The following is a 17,131-nucleotide window of genomic DNA, read 5'->3' as shown; positions in this document are numbered from 1 at the left end:
TTAATTAATTTGAGTGTAGTGTTTCATTATTATATCAAGACTAGAAAAAGTGATCGAAACATATTTAATTAAAAAATTAAAAACAAACAATTATTTTTGTGCTTGGTATTCTTGTAAATTTCTTATTTCCAAATAGGAATTAAGTAAGAGAAAACATATTTTTTTTGTCCCACCATCCCTGTAATACTTATCCAATTCTTGGTTGAAAAATTCTAGAATGCCAAGTGGAATGCTTGTGGGCCCCTGAATCTCATGTTCATAGTAATCTCACTCCATATATTATAAAATATTTCGAATTCTATCATGATACAAATGTGAAAGACATTGTCTTACAAATTAATCTTGATGAAGATTCCCGACTTTGTGGGTCTAGGACTTCAATAATTCAGCAAGTTGTGTTCTTTAATTCACATTTATTTTAGGAGAAAGACTTTGATTGGGAAAATTAACAGCAGTGAGGTTTAATATAAGGTCAAACAACAAATTAGTCCTCAAATTATGGTAGTAATTTCAGTACAATCTTCAAACTAACAAGTCAGTCCTTATGTTTTACTGCTTTTCCATCACTTGCCAAAAAAACCAAGTTCTACAATGACACTTCATTCTTATGTGATCTATATTTTTCGACTTCTAGCATGTGACTATATGTTGATTTTCAAGCTCAAGTTTCCTTCTTTATTTTTATTTTTTTTTATTATCATCAAAACAACTCGTTAAAACTATGTTTCGATATCATATATGAACAAAATTAGTTTCGAGTAAAAGAAGAAACAAAGCAAAATATATTCCAACAGAAGAAGAGATTAAGTTAATTCAACTTATCTGAGGAAAGGACAAAATCTGTCGGTGTGAGATTGCCACTTCGTCGGTAAATTTTTTACCGACCTCTTCTAATTTACCATAGTAGTCAACTTCAAACTCACTACAAGTCGAACCCTTAACACAAACACCATTGTTGTATGTCTTTCTTCCATGCTCGTATTCTGCAGTATGAAATACATATCCATTGAAACAATACCTGTTATAGCACTTAACTTTTCTTTCAGGGCCCAAGCTTAGTGAAGTCAATGAAATAGCATCACTCCTTCCCATTTGATAAATCTTGTATATCATGTACAACAATGAACAGTAAACAAGAATTCTGTAATGATATACAGTAACTTTGCAAGAGATAATGAGTACTTACATGTGTTCTGAACCACGTGGCAAATTGTTCATCTTGTAATTGAAAGATTTGGGATTCGGTTAGCTGTGAGTTATTGGACAGTAAATATTGTCGATGTTGCCTACAAGGTTGTTTTAAATTATATGAGTTTATGATATTACAATATATAAATAGTACCTTTTTAACGAAGTTTAAGTAGTACATATACTTACTAAATAAAAGGTCTCAACTTATCATAGTTAAATTGAACATAATTGTGTGCTTGTTAGTACGAGATAAATGTTGAGATCTCCTCAATAATTTAGGACTCACATATCGAAGTCTCAACATGCGCCTTGTTCTTAACCTTTTTCTTAAGATTGAACAAGTACCTGCATGGACTTAATCAAATATTTTCAATTAAGAAAAACAAAGAAAATACTTTTATATATGAATTACATTGCAACTGTAATATCTAATCGTTCGAATGGATACATCCATAATGGACCGGTCCTCTAACTTTTGCCTCGAACGGTAAATGTATGGGGAGATACTCCATTGAGTCAAAAAATGATGGAGGGAATATCATCTCAAGTTTGCATATTCTCTCAACGATATTCGTTTCAAGCCTTTCAATGTGATCAACATTCAATTTGCTGGAGCATATATCTCTAAAGAAATGATTGATCTCCGTGAGTGCATCCCATATCCCCTTTAGCAACAAATCACAAAAAGCTAATGGAATGAGTGTTTGCATAAACACATGGCAGTCATGACTCTTCATTCCATACAATCTACATTCCTCTATATCAACCAACCTTGATATGTTTGAGGCATGTCCATCGGGTAAACGAGGACTCTTAAGCCATTTGTAGACTAGTAGTTGTGCATTTTTCTCTAACACAAAGCTTGCTCTTGGTTTTGCGACTCGTAACCCATAAAAAATCAACTCTATGTTTTTACGGTTACACGACAAAGCTATATCCAATCTAGCCTTGATGTTGTCCTTTGTCTTCCCCTTCACATCCATGACGGTGTCGACAATGTTCTCAAACACGTTCTTTTCTATGTGCATAACGTCAAGGTTATGGTGGAGGAGATTGGTCTTCTAATAAGGAAGCTCCCAAAAAATACTTTGCTTTACCCAATTGTGGGTTCAAATAAAACCAGGAAACTTCTGCTTACCTGATTGGAAATCAAACACAATATCATTGTACTATGATACAACATCATGCAATTCTTCACTAGAAAGGCGGGGGTGCAACATCCTTTTCAACTCTGCCAACAAAGAAATCCTTTATGTTCTTTCTATACCTATGATTTGTTCGCAAGAAACGACGGTTATATTCAAAAAAAGAAGTTTTACCTCTGTTTGTTAGCTTGAATACCTTGTTGTTTTCCATGCAATAGGGACATGCTTGTTTTCCATTCGTGCTCCAACCAGAAACCATTCCATAAGCTGGACAATCATTGATAGTCCACATCAAAGTCACCCTCATAACAAAATTCTATTTCTTCGATATATCATAAGTCAAAATTCCGGAGGACCACAACTACATCAACTCATGAATCAACGGTTGAAGACAAACATCTATATTCCGGCCCGGACTGCTCGGACCGGGTATGACAGTAGATAAAAACATGAACTCCGGCCTCATACACATCCCTGGTGGCAAGTTATAAACCGTGAGTATGACCGACCAACAAGAATAAGGAGCAACAAATAACCCGGATGGGTTGAATCCGTTTGTACACAACCTAAGATGCGCATTCATTGATTCAACTGAAAAGTGAGGATGCACACTATTAAAGTGTTTCCATGCTTCGCCATTAGAAGGATGCACCATCACTCCATCAACCAAATCATGTGATTGGTGCTATGTCATGTGCTCAACAGTCATTGGTGACATGAATAACCTCTGCAATCTAGGTGTGATTGGAAAGTATCTAAGTTTTTTATATGCCACGAGAGTCTTTCCCCTGCCAGTTATGGGTTTGTAACGGGAATGCCCACATATCATGCACTCGGTCAGCTCAGCATTTTCAAGGTAGTATAACATGCAGAAGTTAGGGCACATGTCAATTTTCTAGTATCCTAAACTGAGTGGTTTCATCATGGACTTTGCAACATAGAAGTTCTCTTTCAACCTGTTCCCTTCAGGTAAAATCCTTCTCGCCCATTCAATAATTTTGTCATGACCGGCCTTACTCAACCCGTGATCTGACTTGATGGTGAACACCTGTGATACGACCGATAATTTACTGTGGTTCGTGCGGCCATCCCATTATGGTTTGTCAGACTCTTTCAACAGATAAAAAAAACCTTGCTGCATCTGCATTAGGTTCTTCTTTTACGATTGGACATTGACTAACATTACCTTGATTCATTCTCATTTATCCATCACCATATTCCTGTAAGGATTATTGTTGTCATTTACAACTCCATGCACGTTGCTAGCACTAGAAGTTGACCCAACCATCCTTTCTACCATGCTCTTGTTATGAACAAATAGTTCTCCGTGTGCGTACCAACACAAGTAATCCTCCATGAACCCTTTGTGTAGAAGATGGATCGTTACAACATCTGGATGAAGAAACTTTTTATTTTTACACTACATAGACACCTAATACCACCTCCATTAATATTTCTCGGAATAGATGTTGTGAAATTAATAAAACCCTGAACCCCATTACAATAATCTACCATCCGTAATCCTTGGGGTGAATCTCGATACATCCATGAACGATCATCCATGACTTCTATCGAACCTTTATAAAATTATGATGACAACATGTATTAATTAATTATGTTAGGTAAATAAATTTGCAAAAATATTGGTTTACCTCCAGATTATCCAACAAACTAATTAAAACTTCTCATAAATGTTCATCATCAATTATCAATGTCCATACAAATTTATACATATAAATTTACGGAAATTACAACTCCGCAATAACATTGATAAAAATTAAACAGACCTGTCAAACAAGCTATTAATTATTTTACCACAACACATGTAATTCGGTAATTCAACAAAGTTTCAATAATTTACAAACAAATACAATTTTACAAAATTTAAAACAAACCATAACAAGTACAAAATTATACATTCATACTACAAGTTTGTTTGAGAAATAACAATAAGGACATGTCATTCTCACTGCTACAAGAACTAGTTGCGACCATATATGAGCGACAAGCTGTTGATTTCGTTCTACGCATCTACAAAACTTTATACGAATAATTATATAATTAAATTCGATTATTAAAAAAAATCGGCAGCACCTCCCCTATACTGGAGACTACCCAAAGTTTTCAAACCTGCAAAAATTAACAATAACCACAATCAATTAACCCTATTCAAAAATCTTATATATAACCTAACATCTATACAAATAACAATTAAAATCAATGGAAATAATTAAACACATATCATGCAATAATAGAGTAATTAAATTTATTCTTATATATTCAATTACTAATTACAAGGTAAATTCAATAATAACAATTAAAATTCAACAAAGTATTCAATTATTATGGCAATACAAACAATAAAATATATTGAACAAATAAAAAAAAAACTATAGACTTTAGGAATGAAAAATGCTTACCTTAATAATGTGTTTATTTCAAGACTTTATCTAAATTATAAAAATACACCAAAACAAAAAACACGAAAAAAATAACAATAACTAAAACAAAGAAAAAAGAAAATCACTAAGCATATTAAATGGAAATAGATACCTTTTAATTTGTTGAAGATTGAACTAGAGATTACAAGCCAAAAAAACAAAAGTTTTGAAGGAAATGAGAGGGAAAAAACAAAAACGAGAGAATGAACAAACGAAGTAAAGGAAAAATGAACTGAATGAGCGGTTGCTGGGATTTATAGCGCAGTTTTACCGACGGCCTATTTAAATAATAATATTTTTTATTATTATGTCGGTGACTTTTCAAAAATCCGTCGGTAAATTTTGAATTTCGCACTAAAAGTTTTAAATGACCCTCCAAAATTTTCGCAGTCCGTCGGTAAGTCCATCAACAATTACATGCGGTCGGAGATGCATTAATACCCGCCCTTTGAAATTCGCATCGTTCGTCGATGAGTCTGTAGCTAATTGTGAACTGCGCCGCCAAATACCGACGGACTATATCCAATGGTATAGACGTCGGTGATTATGACATTTCTAGTAAATATTTTGTAACTCTCAGTAAAATGTCGACAGACGTTATCCATATGTAGAGACGTCGGTGATTGTGGTATTTCCAGTAAATATTTTTCAACTCTATGTAAAATGTCGATGAATACATTATCCATCGGTATAGACGTCAGTGATTATAGGATTTCCAGTAAATATTTTGCAACTCTCTGTAAAATACCAACGATACAGTATATGTCGGTATAGACGTTAGTGATTGTGGTATTTGTAGTAAATATTTTGCAACTCTCTGTAAAATACCGACAGACGGTTTCTGTCTATAGAGACGTTGGTAATCGTGCACTGTGCATGAAAGATTATGTTTGTATTGTCTATTTACCCTCATGTAAACACTTAAATTACAAACTGCCCGCACAAAATAATAACAACAGTTAATTTCTAATTTCCAGCTTATTTTTAATAAATTATTATTTTTATTTTAAATAAATTATTTATACATAGCACAAATTCAAGTGGGACAATGTACATGACAATGTTGCGAGGAGAGTGTGGAAAAATCACGCGACAACTAGGTAACATCGAAAACAATATGATATTTCTTTTTAAAAAAATTGTTTTAAAATCTAATTTGTCACTATGGAAGTAGGTTGCGTGATTTTTGATATGTAGCACAAAGCATGGCCAAAAAATACGCGAGAGATAACGATCTACAAGGCTGGAATGATGTGGTGGTTTGGAGGGATTTCAAACCGCCATACATCCTGGAGGATACATAGCCGCAATATATTGAGCACATGACGTCTGAGCGGTTCACACGACGCTCACAGTCCGGTGCCGACAACCGGAACCGACAAATTCATGATTTGATGACCACGCACACCGGCAGCTCTGTTCCATTTGCTGCACATGCAAAATGAATGGTAAGATTAATTTAAATGAAATATATCGTTAATTAATTTGTTGTCACTTAATTAATTTTTTTTCTTGCGGGCTACGTCTCTTGGATGTGAGTCGAGCCCAATGGAGCTGTTTCTAGAGACGCGCGTGTGGTGTGAAGACATCCAAAAAGGGATGTAACAGTTCGTTGACAATCGCGCTTAACACTTTGTGGTATGTTCATTCAATCATTTTATTTCGTAAGTTATTTTTTTTCTTGAATTAATATGATGATTTTTTTTTCATTTTCAGGAGACCTATAATAGCCGGTTGAGAGAGAGATATGAGGGCGATCCTTCGACCCATCCGGATTTGTGGATGGAGGTAGTGTCGTCTAGTGGACCCAATAAAAATCGGGTGTATGGGCTCTCTAAAAATACGGGCGGCTTGTAGTGTCTCAACCTTTGAGAGCTCTCAATCAGTATTGATTTTTTTTTTAATAATCGAATTTAATTATGTAATTTTTCTTGTAACAAAAATCTCTTGGTGCTAAGAATCATGAATGTATTCCATATGAGTGATCATATATTGAAAGAGATTTTAATCCTAGTCATGTGTTAAAATGGCCAGGCAAACAGTAGTGAGGTTTTTAACGCAAAAATATTTGGAGTAATTTTATGTTGCTCAACAAATAATTAGTGATATTTTAATATTTTGTAGGGTCGATTTTAAAGAATTAAAAAGATATAATTATGATAAAAAAAATTTTAATGAAGATAATTTTTATTATTTCCAATGGGTTATATTCATTCCGTTTTTCTTTAAAATAATATAAAAAAATAACTAAAAACATATTACTAGTTATTCTATGAGTGCCATAAAGTTTTTTTAAAAATTGAGTAACAACTTTAAAGATTACAAAGAAAAGATAAAAGTCATACATTTAAAGTTGTTGAGAAAACAAATCATGTAATATATTTTATATTATAATCCAATTAATACAAATATTAATTATGAAGAAAATCAAGTGCCACGTCAAAAGATAAAATAAAAAAATTTAAATAATTAAATCTTGTAATTTAATTTCATAATTGTTTAATTGTATTTTAATATATACCTTTTACCTGATTGATTATAATTATACTTTCTATCAATAAAGTTTCTCCTTTTCTATCAAAGTTTGTGGGCCCCTGAATCTCATGTTCATAATAATCTCACTCCATATATAATATTTAGAATTCTATCATGATACAAATGTGAAAGATTTTTTCTGACAAATTAATCTTGACAATATTGAGTAACGGCCTTAAAAATTATAAAGATAAGATAAAATTGTACATTTGAAGTTGTTAAGAAAACAAATCAAGGTAATACATTTTATAATGTAATACACACATTAATTAAGGAGAAAATCAAGTGCTACATCAAAAGATGAAATAAAAAATTTTAAATAATTAAATATTGTAATTTATTTTCATAATTATTTAATTGTATTTTTATATATACCTTTTAACTTTTAGCTGATTGATTATAATTAGACTTTCTATCAATAAAGTTTCTCATTTTCTATCAAAATGTTTAACTAATTATTAAAAAATTAATCTAATAGTGATGATATAGAATTATATATTTTAATTATGAATATCTGTATGTATGTAATTATATATATACGCACACGTGTATGTCACCATGTAAAATAAAGGCTTAATTAATTTGAGTGTAGTGTTTCATTATTATATCAAGACTAGAAAAAGTGATCGAAACATATTTAATTAAAAAATTAAAAACAAACAATTATTTTTGTGCTTGGTATTCTTGTAAATTTCTTATTTCCAAATAGGAATTAAGTAAGAGAAAACATATTTTTTTTGTCCCACCATCCCTGTAATACTTATCCAATTATTGGTTGAAAAATTCTAGAATGCCAAGTGGAATGCTTGTGGGCCCCTGAATCTCATGTTCATAATAATCTCACTCCATATATTATATAATATTTCGAATTCTATCATGATACAAATGTGAAAGACATTGTCTTACAAATTAATCTTGATGAAGATTCCCGACTTTGTGGGTCTAGGACTTCAATAATTCAGCAAGTTGTGTTCTTTAATTCACATTTATTTTAGGAGAAAGACTTTGATTGGGAAAATTAACAGCAGTGAGGTTTAATATAAGGTCAAACAACAAATTAGTCCTCAAATTATGGTAGTAATTTCAGTACAATCTTCAAACTAACAAGTCGTTATGTTTTATTAACACCAAAATAACTTGTTAAAACTATGTTTGGATATCATATCTGAACAAAAGTAGTTTCAAGTAAAGGAAAAAACATAGCAAAAGATCAAGTTGAATATGAATAAATTGTGTTAATGCACGTCCTTACTGCCCGTATGCACGTCATGCCTCGTTCCTTACTGCCCGCATGGACGTTATGCCTTGCTACCCGCATGGAATGCACGTCCTTACTGCTCGTATGCACGTCATGCCTTGCTACCCGCATGCAATGCCTACGTCCCTTCATTTTCAAAATATTTGGATTTGGCAGGGATGATTATTTCTTGTTCTGTTTGATTTTTATAAAAAAAAAAACTAAATTAAAATTTATTTTTAAAAAAACTGAAACCAGGTCAAACCGACCAGTTTTGGTTCGGTTCGGTTTGGTTTTTTAGGGCAAAACCCGGTTCAAACCGGTTTGGCTCGGTTTTTCCAGTTTTGGCTCGATTTTCTTGGTTTTGGCTCGGTTTTTCCGGTTTGGCTTGATTTTGGCTCGGTTTTTTTTTTGTTTCGGTTCGGTTCGGTTTGGTTTTTTCAGTTTTTTTCTTATAAAACCGAAACCAAACCAAACCGACCGGTTTTTTGAAAATTTTAATCAATTTAATCGGTTTTTTTTTGGTTTTTTTTTCCGGTTTTCTCAGTTTAATCAGTTTTTCGGTTTTTTTTTGCTCACCCCTAGGATTTGGCATGCGGGCCCTTATCGAACTTCGTGGCATAATACTTGGGCTCGGCAACACATAGATCTAGAAGATACCACATAAGTCCTCTCCAATATTGTCAAAAACACTTTTTAAACACGACATGAAATATATAATATAAACTCGGATCGTAAACTCGAATCGTAAAATCATAAGAAAAATATTTTAACTAATTATATATTGACAATTTCTGTCAAGTAGTAAATAATACTATAACACAATTAAAATAAAAGTGAAATAAACAATACAAATGTCCAAACACCTTAAAATACATAATTCAAATAAAAATTCATATATGGTTTAAATAACTTAAAAATACAAAAAGAAAAAAAATAAGATTGAACAACTATGTTTTATTGATAGAGTTTCATAATATTTTCTAGATGACAGGTCTTGAAACACATTGCAGGCAATTAGTGAGATGATACAACATTCTAAGGTATATCACCAACTTCAAAAAAAAATTAACAAAGACCAATACAGTGAACCCATAACAACGAGAACAAAAACGTACAAAATGACATCAATTTAATCTCATGCTACCTTACCTTCCACCTTTTTTATGTTAGTAACAAGTCCTAGAAATAATGTCCAAATATCCCACCAAGCAAGACATGTATTTCAAGTTATCTCTGAGTCTTTGTAGTTAACAAATTGTTAGTCTAAAACACAGTATTTCTCTCTATATAAGTACTCCTATTTCTTATTTTACTCCTTTGATTCCTCACCATCTACCTCTATCTTCCCATGGTTTCGATCCTCCGATCATGCATTCCCGACCTAAAATACAGTATAAGGCTTTCCCATACCCAAAATCCTCTAATGCTGGTGTTAGTCTGCTAAGATTGAAAATTTGAGATTTGAGCAACGGGGAAAGGGGAGACTGGGGAGTGGGGACTATGTAGTGGAGTGTCAGGGGACTCGGACAGGGAGACAGTAAATTTTTTAACTTTTGCGAGTTAAAACTCGAAATCGGTCAAACTCGTAAAATCAGTTCGATTTCACCGATTTTAACCGATTTTGACCGAGTTTGACCGATTTCGAGTTTTAACCCAATTTGACACGTTATATACATGTTGACTCGTAAAATTGTAAGATTTTAAGAGTCAACTCGCGATTTTAACAACCTTGATCCTGTCTCTGTTTCTCTCTCTCTCTATATATATATCGGCCTTTAGTTTAGATCTGCATTCTCCACTCGTAAAGTCCAATTTGCGTTCCTGGAAAAAAGAAAAACAAGGAAACTTCTGAAATGGCTCTTTACCAACTTGCTCCATTCCCTATTAGTACTGTCACCAAACGGACATTTTCAAGTCGCAACTCACTAGGATCATCAAGAAATGGCTGTTTCCCTAGCCAAGTTCGGTGCATGGTAGCGACCGAAACTTGTGATCAAAGCATTGCCAGGCGCTCTGGAAATTATCCCACTCCCTTCTGGGATCATAAGTTTCTTCAGTCACTGACAAGTGAATATGTGGTAAATATATATATATACATATGTGCTCCATTACCTTTATTATTATAATTTTCTTTTCATGAGTAGTGTAGTCATTATGGATCTGATCGTATTCCAGGCATTTAGAAATTTCCATTACCATTATTACTTCTAATAATGCTTAGACATCTCAGGAGCGCAGTTATTTCCAACCATGGAAAGCTAACAAAACCCTTTATAAATATTTATGCAGGGAGAGCCATACACAGGACAAGCTAACAAACTGAAGGAAACTGTGAGGGACATGCTTGAGAAACCATTGGATGCTGTATATCAACTGGAGCTAATTGACAACCTCCAAAGACTTGGAGTTGCTTATCATTTCGAGCTTGAGATAAAGAGCATTCTGGAAAGCAGGTGGAATGATTATAAAAAAGACAACAGAGAGATGAAAGAGGACTTGTATGGTACTTCTGTTGAATTTAGACTGCTAAGGCAGCATGGATATAATGTGCCTCAAGGTTGTCTTTATACATATATAGTCATAGTTATATGCATGTGTATATCAATTAAACTTAGCTTAAACGACCTTCATCAAGCAATTCTTTTATTTGCAGATGTTTTCAATAGCTTCAAGGATGAGCAAGGAAACTTCAAGAATTGTCTTCGCGATGATGTCAAAGGGATGCTAAATCTATATGAAGCCTCTTATTATCTAGTAAATGGTGAGAGTATCTTAGAAGAAGCGAGAGATTTTTCTGAAAAACATCTCAAGGAATATAGCAAGGAACAGAATGAAGATCATTATCTTTCACTGTTGGTGAATCATTCATTGGAACTTCCACTGCATTGGAGGATGCAAAGGATGGAAGCAAGATGGTTCATAGATGCATATGGAAGAAAAAGGGACTTGAACCCCATCCTTCTAGAGTTTGCTGGATTGGATTTCAACATGGTTCAAGCAAAATACCAGGAAGACATAAGACATGCATCAAGGTATAAAATTAGTAATTGCGAAAAGTGGGGTAAACCACCAATAGCTCATTTGATTATTTTTTTTATGAATTGCAAAAAGTGTCATGATTGACACCTCTTCTACTACATTCCGCTAAATTTAAATATCACATGAAAGTCGTATATTTTCTTTGAAAAGTATTAGCAAGTCACCAAAAAGTCATAAAACCATATATCAAGGATTTAATAATATTAAAATAACATAAATCTTGTTTTTATCGTAATATTTACATAATTTAAACTTTTTGATGTTCTTTATCTCAATTTCTTATATGGTAGTTTGTTATTTCTAAGGAACATATACAACCTACATGTTATTTAATGAGGGAATGGATTCCATTATAGAACAGAAAGAGTGTTAATCAAAGCACTCTGTAGCTTGGAAGTTGAAATAAAAAAAAAAAACAAAATGATTCAGAAGGTGTTTTTTACTATAACATATAGTGAATTCATAAAGTCCGAATACCAAGAAGATATATGACAAGCATCAAAGTATACAATTAGGAGAAGCATGTATTTCATAAAGTATAATGATGAAATGTTCTTAACGAAAAAAATGCTCTATACTCTCCATTAATGTTAGGTGGTGGACTAGTATGGATCTAGGAAACAAGTTGTTCTACACCAGGGACAGATTGATGGAGAACACTTTGTGGACGGTAGGAGAGGTATTTGAGCCTCAGTTTGGATATTATCGAAAAATGGCGACCAGGGTTAATGCTCTGATAACAACATTAGATGATGCTTACGATGTGTATGGCACCCTCGAAGAACTTGAGGTCTTCACAGATGTTATTGAGAGGTTGGTACTATCATTAGACCTGTTTTGTATGCTACTTTTTTCGATTGCTGGTTTCTTGGAAAATTAAACCTGAAATATTAAGCATTAAACTATGCAATTTTCCTTCAGCTGGGATATCAATGCATTGGACCAACTGCCATACTACATGAAGATATCTTTCTTTGCTCTCTTCCAGTCCATCAATGAAATCGGTTACAATATTCTTAAAGAACAAGGAATAAATGTTGTTCCTTCCCTGAAGAAATTGGTATTGATTTTAATTTCTCTATAAATGATCTTCCCCTGCTTTTGTAAGTTTGAAAAACTTTCTTTCCATAGTTTTTGACATATACGATTCCAAATGAACTAGTGGGGAGATTTATGTCGAGCATTTCTTAAAGAGGCAAAGTGGTACTACGCTGGATACACACCAACTCTACAAGAATACCTTGATAATGCTTGGTTGTCAATATCCGGACAAGTCATACTAGGGCATGCTTTCTTCTTGGTTACAAATCAATTGACAGAGGAGGCTGTAAGATGTTGCATGGAATATCCTGACTTAATTCGTTACTCGTCAACAATTCTACGACTCGCAGATGATCTAGGAACATCTTCGGTATATAATTTTTTTTTCCTCAAATTTATTCTCTTACTTTTCTCTTAAAAGTGTTTTGATTTTTCTACATTTTGGAATCAGGATGAGATTGCTAGAGGTGATAATCCAAAATCAATTCAGTGTTACATGCATGAAACTGGAGCGACTGAACAAGAAGCTCGTGAGCATGTACGATATTTGATACACGAGACGTGGAAAAAGCTAAATGCAGAGATATTGAAGCCATATCCCTTTTCTAAAAAATTCATGGGAATTCCAATGGATCTTGCAAGGACTGCTCAGTGTTTCTATGAAGCTGGAGATGCGTATGGAATTCAAGATCAGGAGACTCATGGTCGCCTGGTGTCATTGTTTGTTAAGCCCATTCCTCTCCAAGATATATAGTTACCAGAAGTCATTCAAACGGTACCGTGAATCGTGTCTGCTGCCATTTTCCCAGGCTCTCAGCTTAGCTTGTTTCAGCTTGTTACTGCAAAATGCTTCTTTTCTCTTGAAGTGGTTTCCTTTTCTACTTGGGTGTTTTTCATGTTGTCTTTGGCTTATCAATAAATAAATATATAAAACGCAATGCTTCAAGTCATGTCTGTTAGAATTCAATGCCAAACAATTATTAAAAGTTAGTTAAGTTTTCTTGATAAATCTTTGAACTTGTTTGTTTTTCCCTTGGTGTTTCAATTTTTTTTTGAAAAAACTTTATTTTTAATTTTTTTTATTTCAAATTAATATTTTTTTAATATTTCTAAATCTTTTTGGTGTGCTGATATAAAAATTATTTTTAAAAAATAATAAAATATTATTTTGATGCATTTCTGAGTAAAAAATATTTTAAAAAGCAACTACTATTACACTATCAAAAACCCCTTTAATTGGATAAGGATAAAAATTTTCAGAATACTTGTAAGGTTATATAAAATCACCGTAAACTTTCAGAATATACAATAGAAAATAATAAAGAGAAAATTAAGTAAGCTGTTGTGTTTTTTCTTGAAACAAAACCTACGTGAGTTTTGTTCAACAATGTAACCTTTATGTTATTAAGCAATATAATTAAATATAATTTTAAGCTTAGGGCTGGACAATAATGTTTTTTAACATAAAAATGAATAATAAGGAAAACATCTAGACTCAAGTCATTGGTTTAATTATTAATTTAAATAATATGATTAAAAAAATACAACAACAATAAATAAGTAGACAAAAAAATAACAACAAAAAATGATAAAAAGAACCCGATTTGAGCCAAACCAGGTTATGAAACAACTTAATGCTGAAGAATGAAACTGAAAAAAAAAAAAAACTCAATTAAACCCGGTTAAATTGCAAACTTTGCAACAATGAATATAAAATTGGAATAATCTCATAGAAAAAAATACAAGAAAAAAATCAAAAACTAATTCATAATAAATCAAATGAGAACATGATAACTCTACAAAAATAAAAATGAAAAGAAAAAAGTGAAGTTCAATCTCTAGTGAATAAAATGTTGAAGGACAAAATTAAGAAAAAGATATAATTTAAAAGAAGGTAAAAAAACTCGATTTGAGCCCACCCAGGTCAAGATGTAAAAATCTTTGACCCGATTATGATACCAGGGTGACTGCGTTCGAAAGAAAATTGAATAAAATCATGAAGTTTAATTATTGAATAACTTAATGTTGAATGACAAAAACATATATATAAAAAGAAATTTAATTTAAAAAAATAATGGAAAAAAATATGAGTAAACCCGGTTTAACCTGTAAATCCCATGACCATGGAAATCATGAAATCCTTGACATAAAATCAAGCAAGCTCCAATTTGGTTGAACTCCCTTTGGAGGTATGAGTTGAAATCTTGGAAAATCCAAGTATTGAAGGGCTAATGGTTGTCCCTATCAACATGAAAGAGGATTGGAGAACTTCCTTCAGAGATTATCTACTCACTACGAAGTTGCCCCTAGAAAGAAATGAGGTCATTCATTTAAGTAGGCGAGCAATTAAGTACATTGTTTAGTGGATGGGGTTTTATATAGACAATCTGCCCTAACTCTCTTATTCAAGTGCTTATCTCCTGGAGAAAGCTTTTATATTTTGAGGGAATCCATAGGGGAATCTATGGTTTACACACTGACTCTAGAGCTCTTGTCACTCAGGTCATCGTGATAGGATTTTACTAGCCAAGAATCCTGTGCGATGTGGTCATCTTGGTGAAAAGATGTAACCAATGTCAAAAGTTTACATTAGTCTCGAGACAACCCTATACAAAATTGATAACCATATCTTCTCCATTTCCTTTCTCCAAATGGGAAATGGACATATTAGGTTCTTCCCAAAGACTGCACGGAACAAACAATTTATTATGGTGGCCGTGGACTACATCATCAAATGGGTGGAGGCAAAAACTTTGATAGATATCACTACCAACAAGGTCATCTCCTTTTTATGGAAGAACATCACTTGTAAATTTGGAATTCCAAAAATCTTAATCACTAATAACGAATTCTATCACGAATGGGCCTTTGAATCCAATGTTCATAAAAATCTCACTCCATATATAATATCTCGAATTCTATCATGATACAAAACGTGAATGATTTTGTCTAACAAATTATTCCCGACTTTGTCGGTCTAGGACTTCAATAATTTAGCAAGTTGTGTTCTTTAATTCACATTTATTTTTGGAGAACGACTTTGATTGGGAAATTAAGAGTAGTGAGGTTTAATATCAGGTCAAACTACAAATTAGTCCTCAAACTATGATAGTGATTTCAGTACAATCTTCAAACTAAAAAGTCCTTATGTTTTACCGCTTTTCCATCACTTGCCAAAAAACCAAGTTCTCCAATGACACTTCATTCTATTGTGATCTATATTTTTCGACTTCTAGCATGTGATTATGTGTTGATTTTCAAGCTCAAGTTTCCTTCTTTTTTTTTTTTGTAAAAAAAGAACTTTTATTAACACAAAAATAACTCGTTAAAACTATGTTTTGATATCATATTTGAACAAAATTAGTATAACAAAAAAGAAAAAACAAAGCAAAAGATATTCCAACGGAAGAAGAGATTAAGTTAATTCAAATATTCTGAGGAAAGTTCTAGTTGAGTATGAATAAATTTGTTATTATTCTAGGCAAGAATTGTGTTAATGTGTGATGGAAAATTTCTTTTATATATGTTAGAAAATTCTAATATATATTGATAGATCAACATATTCTATACGCAACTCATTTGCTTAAAAGATCCATGAATACAAGGGCCAAAGATAGGATGACGACCTAACATGCATAAGCTTGACAGAATACCAGGCTTAGGCAACATGAGTTTAGTTTTATTTCCAAACTTATCATCTTTGGGCTCGGCCACACGCTGAGCCAAAATGCTTGTGGGCTTGACAAGATGTAAGACCTAACTCTATGTGGCTTGGTTACATGCTGAGCCTAAGCACTTGTAGAGTTGACAAGATGTCAGACCTAACTCCATTAAGCTTGGTTATGTTTCGAGCTCAAGCGCATGTGGGTCTGGCAAGACGCCATACCCAAATCCCTTGGGCTCTGCTACATGTTGAGCACAAACACCTGTGAGCTTGGAAAGACGCCAGATCCAAATCTTTTGGGCTCGGCTACATGCGGACCCCAAATATGTGTGAGTCTGACAAGATGCCAGATTCAATTCCTTTGGTCTCGGCTATGCGTTGAGTATAAGCGCATTTCGGTTTGTAAAGATACCATAATCAAAATTCTTGAGTTTATAATCATTCTAGATCCAAACATATAGTCGATGGTTGTTATTGGCCTCATGTTGGGTCATAAGGCTATCCCTAGGACCCTTAGAAGAGCTTAGGATAATCTTTTTTATTTATATACTCGCATATATAGTTCTTCATTTATTTGATTACATGTATGCATAAAATTTTGATTTGTACTTAAAAATGTTTTATAGAAAATGAAAATAGTTGACCTGTGATGGAGCACGGGTCATATAACTAGTCATATCTACTAGTAGTTGAATTACACCAATGAATGGTCCAATCCTTCATTAATGATGTAGGGACATATATTAATACGTTTAAAAAAAGTGTAAATGTAGCAAATGAGTTTTCTGATGAAAGCAAGTGTAATTTTTAATTTGATAATTAAATAAAATTAAAA

At 32.9% G+C, this 17,131-nt stretch overlaps 1 protein-coding gene across 1 annotated transcript; it reads left to right on the top strand.

The window, feature by feature from the left end:
* Positions 1-10,328: 10,328 nt before the first annotated feature.
* Positions 10,329-13,578, top strand: LOC18110516 (terpene synthase 10). Its single transcript, XM_006388774.3, has 7 exons — positions 10,329-10,630; positions 10,842-11,109; positions 11,206-11,584; positions 12,186-12,404; positions 12,513-12,651; positions 12,754-13,002; positions 13,084-13,578. Exons 1-7 carry the CDS (start codon positions 10,406-10,408, stop codon positions 13,384-13,386), a joined length of 1,782 nt encoding a protein of 593 aa, XP_006388836.2. The 5' UTR covers positions 10,329-10,405; the 3' UTR covers positions 13,387-13,578.
* Positions 13,579-17,131: the final 3,553 nt, after the last annotated feature.

The sequence above is a fragment of the Populus trichocarpa genome, chromosome 1 (genome assembly GCF_000002775.5).
Source record: "Populus trichocarpa isolate Nisqually-1 chromosome 1, P.trichocarpa_v4.1, whole genome shotgun sequence".
NCBI lineage: Eukaryota > Viridiplantae > Streptophyta > Magnoliopsida > Malpighiales > Salicaceae > Populus > Populus trichocarpa.
The sequence above is the reverse complement of the archived record's forward strand: the minus strand, read 5'-3'. Positions and strand labels throughout refer to the sequence as shown.